Source organism: Aethalodelphis obliquidens, unplaced genomic scaffold, assembly GCF_003676395.1.
Source record: "Aethalodelphis obliquidens isolate GAN/ISIS:26980383/991018 unplaced genomic scaffold, ASM367639v1 scaffold28, whole genome shotgun sequence".
NCBI classification, from domain to species: Eukaryota; Metazoa; Chordata; class Mammalia; order Artiodactyla; family Delphinidae; genus Aethalodelphis; species Aethalodelphis obliquidens.
This window is the reverse complement of record NW_020837972.1, coordinates 23,527,500-23,533,499: the sequence shown is the minus strand read 5'-3', so window position 1 is coordinate 23,533,499 and position 6,000 is coordinate 23,527,500. Positions and strand designations below refer to the sequence as shown.

The 6,000-nt window shown below is 59.5% G+C and overlaps 1 protein-coding gene across 1 annotated transcript in view; it reads left to right on the top strand.

Annotated features, from left to right (window-relative positions):
- GALNT9 (polypeptide N-acetylgalactosaminyltransferase 9) overlaps positions 1–6,000 on the top strand; it is an 88,964-nt gene that overhangs the window by 77,560 nt on the left and 5,404 nt on the right. Inside the window, exons 7-8 of the mRNA XM_027125274.1 lie at positions 2,004–2,189; positions 4,252–4,389. Coding sequence (XP_026981075.1) covers positions 2,004–2,189; positions 4,252–4,389 — 324 coding nt within the window. The remainder of the gene's footprint in view (positions 1–2,003; positions 2,190–4,251; positions 4,390–6,000) is intronic.

Sequence of the window (6,000 nt, the reverse complement as noted above, 5' to 3'; positions counted from 1 at the left end):
AAAAAAAAAAAAAAAAAAAAAAAAAGAAAGAAATGACAACTTTCAAGTGTGGCTGCATGGACAAACGTTTGTGAACTGATGTTATATTTCAACTATAAAATACAGCAGTTTCCAGAAGACAGTGGCCGTGTGGGGGAGGTATGACCAGCACAGCATTGACATTAAGAGGCTGTGGGATCAGTCAGGCCTGGTCAGGTCCTGTGAGCTCGTGTGACTGACTTAACCTCTCTGACCCTCGGTATCTTCTTCTGTACAGTGAGGAGAACATTGCCTGTGGTACCCGTCCTTCCTGGGTCATGGTGGGTTGAGTGAGATGAGGCGAGTAAGCACATGCCTGGCATTTCCAAAATGTCTGAATTAGAAGAGGCTTAGGGGTAAGAATCTGACCGAAGAGAGCTTGGGCCAAGTTGATCAGACTGAGTTGTTCATGGTGAAGTCGACCTGGTGGGTTGCACTGCATTTTTTCAGTGGGATGGGGTAGGGTGGGATAAGATAGGGTAGGACATTAGTCTGGGTTATCCAGAGATGATAAGGAATTGGCCCACACAGTTACGGAGGCTCAGAAGTCCAAGACCTGCAGTTGGCTAGCTGGAGGCCCAGGAGAGCTGAGGGTGTGGGTTCCAGACCAAGTCTGAAGGCAGAAGGCCAGCAGCCCAGCTCGATGACCGTCAGGCCAAGAGTGAACTGTCCCTCCCTCAGCCTTTCTGTTCTGTGCAGGCCTTCAACTGATTGGTTGGGGCCCACCCACACTGAGGAGGGCAATCTGCTTTACTCAGCCCACCAACTTGTGTTCATCTCACCTGGACACACCCAGAGCCGTGTGAACCAAGTATCTGGGCGCCTCATGGCACAGGTAGGCTCGCATAGGCTGGGGTAGAGTAGAACAGACGAACACGACCCGTGTCTAGTGAGGCTAAGTTGTGTCGGGTGAGGCAGTGCAGAAGCAAGCAGGCATGAAAGGAGCTCCTGATGCGACAACATTTCTATCGCAAGTGAGGGTCCTAGCGCTTAGGGGCTTTGGGGAGCCTTATTTGCAGAAGAAACAGCTGTTTGTTTAGACTTTTCCTTTAGACTGAGACTGTGTCTGGGGTGCTTGAAGCACTGTTTGCATAGCAAGCTGCTCTTTTTTTAAAATATAACTTTATTTATTTTATTTTTGGCTGCATTGGGTCTTCATTGCTGCACAGGGGCTCTCTTCTCTAGTTGCAGCGAGCGGGGGCTACTCTTCATTGCGGTGCTCAGGCTTCTCATTGCGGTGGCTTCCCTTGTTGTGGAGCACAGGCTCTAGGCACACGAGCTTCAGTAGTTGTGGCACGCGGGCTCAGTAGTTGTGGTGCGCAGACTCTAGAACACAGGCTCAGTAGTTGTGGCTCATGGGCTCTAGAGCACAGCCTCAGTAGTTGTGGCGCGAAGGCTTAGTAGTTGTTGTGCACAGGCTTAGTTTCTCCGCGGCATGTGGGATCTTCCCGGACCAGGGCTCGAACTCGTGTCCCCTGCGTTGGCAGGCGGATTCTTATCCACTGCACCACCAGGGAAGTCCCGCAAGCTGCTCTTTTAAAATTAGACTGTAGGTTGGTTCTTCCAGCTGCGGGGGGAGGACAGCTGCTGGTGGGAAGTAACCCCTCTCAGGCCAGGCTCTGGGCCCAGAGCAAACACTGAGTGGTGGCAGGGGCCATAGGAAAGGAATAATAATGAATTGTCAGGATATCAGAAAAAAATCCCTCCATTGTTTAGATCGTGGGACGTGCAAGAGAAATGCAATTCGGTGGGAAATCCAGAAGGGGAGGCAGCCTTGCCCCCAGGCTTTGGTGGGCTTAACCCAAAGCCACGGCTTCTCTTTGGCATCTTCCGCTGGAACGGCCCAGGCAGCCGGGCCTCCTTGCCCTCTGGAAGGCCTGTCCCGGGGATCTGAGAACAGGGGATGCGGAGAGGGAGGAGGGTGCCCTTGGCCCCGGTGGCTGCTGGGAGGGGCGGGCCCACCATCCAGACCCGGGTCCCCACAGGTGTGGCAGTGCGGCGGCAGCATGGAGGTTCTGCCCTGCTCCCGCGTGGCCCACATCGAGCGTACCAAGAAGCCCTACAACAACGACATTGACTACTACGCAAAGCGCAACGCCCTGCGGGCGGCCGAGGTGTGGATGGACAGCTTCAAGTCCCACGTGTACATGGCCTGGAACATCCCCATGAGCGTAAGCTGGTGGACCGGGTGGTGAGGGGGAGGGCTGGGGGCGGGGCTGCCCCCGGGGACAGCCTCAGTGGTCATCCAATGCACAGCCCGGCCACGCGAGGTGGGGCCTCCTGGACAGCTCAGCCAGGGTGAGGCTCAGGGACGTCATGACCTTCACCAAGCAGAGCCCGTTTCCAGCAGCTGTGACGCTGGTTGGCATGCCTCCCTCCCGCCCCGAGAGCTCCTTCCCTCCATGGTGTGAGCCCCCGAGCGGCCGCAGACGTGGCACTGCGGGGTCACAGTCGCTGCTGCGCTGAGAGCTGCCCCAGGGTGACCACAGCCCCTCCTGGGACACATAGCATACCCCTTGCCACGCAGAAGCCTCTCCCCGTAGTTCTGCACGAGGCCACGGTGATGCGATGACCGTAATGATGACCCCATCACTTCCACACGGCAGATTGGGAAACTGAGGCACACGAGGGTGCGCGGCTGAAAAGAGGCAGAGCTGGAACGTAACTCGGTCCCCCGCGGGACCCTGTCACGAGGCTCTCAGGGCCCGCCTGCTGTGGGGGTGGCGGCTTCTCCCACGTGTGATGTCTGCAGCCAGATCCGCCTGCCCTGCAGGGCGCAGGGGCAGGAGGGGTCTGTTCGAGGGGTCTGCCTGTGGCCGGCGGGAAGAAGCATCTGGATGTGAGCCAGAGGGTCCTAACCAGGGCCTGGGGGGCAGGGCAGCCCGGAGAAGGGGCTTGGGCGTACACGTGTGTGTGCACTGTGTGCATGGGAGTGCAGAGGACAGGCTGCCCGTTCCGCTCACCCCCACTGGCGGCAGGCCCAGCCCCACGCACTTCTGCTCCCCTGGACACGGGAGGATTCGCGTCTCTGGGGTAGACTCATCCTGGGAGCACCCACCCGCAGAAGGAGCTTGACCTTTTATTAGGACACACACAGGCACGCGTGTGCATGGATTAGGACACACACACATAGGCACGCGTGTGCATGGAGCTTGATCTTTTATTAGGACACACACACACAGGCAGGCGTGTGCATGGGTTTCTAGCCGTCAGCAGATAGAGCTTCGTGTATATAACAAAAAAGTTAAGAGACATTATCTTCATTATGTGCAAAGCGTCCTGGTATTTTAGACATCTTCACTGCAACCTCCTGAACCGAGTCGGATTCGCGGCCCCATGTCTGGGTGATGCCGCCTTGTAGGTGGAGGGCTCCCAGGGTCATTTGCTCCCGCGTCCAGCCCAGGGTCTGCCCTTCACACCAGGCCCACGGTCCTTCCTTAGCTGGTATCAGAGCCTCGGGGACCTGGGCTTGGGGAGGGGCTTTCTCAAACCCACCCACGTCCCCAACCTGTCACAGAGTGTCGGGGCCCCCAGGACCACCCTCAGGTTCAGTGTTTGGCGACAAGGACTCAGAACTCAGAAAAGCTGTTACGTGGGGGCTGTGGTTTATTATAATGAAAGGATATGACTCCCGGGGAGTCACAGAAATTGCGCTTAATTCTCCCAGCTGCAATGTGTGACAATACGTACAGCGTATCACCAACCCGGGAAGTGCACCCGAGCCTCGGCCTCCAGAATTTACGGGGGCTCACGTGCCCGGCCTTGGTCTCCGGCCCCTGCAGAGGTCAAGCTGATGCCCCACGGCGACCCCCGTAGATCACCCTGGAGCACAGACGACCTGGCCTGGCCCCCGTAAACAATACTCGGGATGTTTGAAGTCACCTCCCGGGAGCTGGCTGAGGGCAGGTCTTTCCTTCGGCGGGTGCAGGGTGTTACGAGCTGGTCCACACACACCGCCGGTGGCTGTCTGTCTAGGCCGGCCGCTCTCCAGCTGGTCCTGCTGCAAACAGGCCGGAGATGCCAGGCCTTTCCCATCGGCCCCGCTGCCCTGGACCTTCCAGGAGCCTGGGAGGGCAGAAGGCCCCCAGACGAGGCTCAGGGCCGGGAAGCCCTGAGCGCGGGCACGCTCCTGTGATGGGGGGCCTGGGGCTCCCCAACCCCCCGGGCAGAGGCCTGGCTGGTGCGGGCTCTGCACACCGCAGCACCCGTCCCGCCTCGCTTCCGGCTTCGCAGAACCCCGGCGTGGACTTTGGGGACGTGTCCGAGCGGCTGGCCCTGCGCCGGAGGCTGAAGTGCCGCAGCTTCAAGTGGTACCTGGACAACGTGTACCCGGAGATGAGGACCTACAACGACACGCTCACGTACGGAGAGGTACCGCCTCCGCGGCATGGCTGTGCCCTGCACCCGCGCCGCGCCCCGCCTCCCGGCATCCTGGCCTGTCCCCGGGCGCACGCGCACGGACAGCAGCCAGCAGAGCGCACGGGCACACTCACACCAGTGTAAGAGCCGCAGGGACACACACTCGTGCCTGCATACCGAGGTACACAAAGCAGATTCAGACACACGTGTGTGCATACGTATCTGTGTCGCACACGTGTGTTTATACATGCCCTCATGCACATGCATTGATCCGTGCACACATGCATGTGGGTGTAAGCGCACACAGACACAAGTGTACATTTGCACTGTTTTGCTCACAGACACACAGAAAGCTACCTGTACATCTTCACCTGTGTATGCAGACCCCACCCAAGCTGCCTGCCCTGCACGGTGCAAATACTTGTTACTGAGACAAAATGACACGTGAACACATAAGCACATATGCGCAGAGCCCTGCACACGGATGCGTTCACACACACAGCGTGTCTGTGTGCCACAATGCCTGCATGCGAGTGCACGACAGGACACACAGACTCACACCCGTACAGGCACCAGCTGTGGAAGACCCACGTGTCTGCACCGGCCCCCACGTGCACGGCCACGCACACCTCTCCTTAAAGCCGGGGGAGGGCACCGCGTTCCTGCCCACTCGTCCTGGTCTGTGCTGGGGGACAGGCCTCCCCCTACCCCAGGCCTCAGCTCCTCCACGGGGACCCAGGCTCCCCAAGGCGAAGGAATGCATGAACTTAGGTGGGCCAAGCAGAAGTGATACTGGGGCGGGGGATAATCCCAGGAGGCCCGTCTGTTCCTGGAGCTCCTGGTACACCCCGCTCCTCTGGACACAGAGGTTTCCCACGTGACAGGGAGCTCCACGGATGCACGTCAGCAGCGTGGGCGGGAGGCCACTGTCCTCCCAGCCCCTCCCAGGCTGCCCTGCGGCTCCTGACCATGATGAGTTGAATTCATGCAGCGCCCGCCCACAGAAGCCGTAACGTTAGGGACTTTGCCAGCTGACAAGGTTGGGGTGGGAGTGCTGTGTCAGTGAGTCAGTGCTGCCAAACAAACATCCCCAGAGCACAGAGGGTTCGGGCAGCGCCCCTGTGCCTGCTCGCAAGTCTAGGGGTCATCCGGGCAGCCCCGACCTCGGCCAGTCTGACATCAGGTCTCTGGGGACAGGCTCACCCGCACACCTGGAGGATGGCTGGCTGTCAACAGGGCACTGGGGCGCAGGTGACATGTCTGTCACCCCCAGCGGGCAGCTGGCTTGTTCTCAGGGTAGAGTCAGGGGTCAAGGCAGAGCGGGGGCTGCAGGTGTCCTGCGGCTCAGAGCTGCACACAGCCATCTCCGTTGCGTCTATTGGCTGAGCAAGCCTCCAGGCCAGACCAGACTCGGGGGCTGTGGGAGTAGCCCCCCGACCCCCGGTGAGGGGACGAGCTGCAGTCACGCGGCAAAAGGCGTGAGTGTGGGCAGGCTGTTCCTGGGAGCCAGCCAGGCCCTCCTCGCTGTTTTCCGAGGCTACTGCTTCTGTGGTGAGCTTCACCTGGGGAGGGTGGCCGGGTCCACACGCGCACGCACGCACAGCACGTCGGTCCACATCGCCC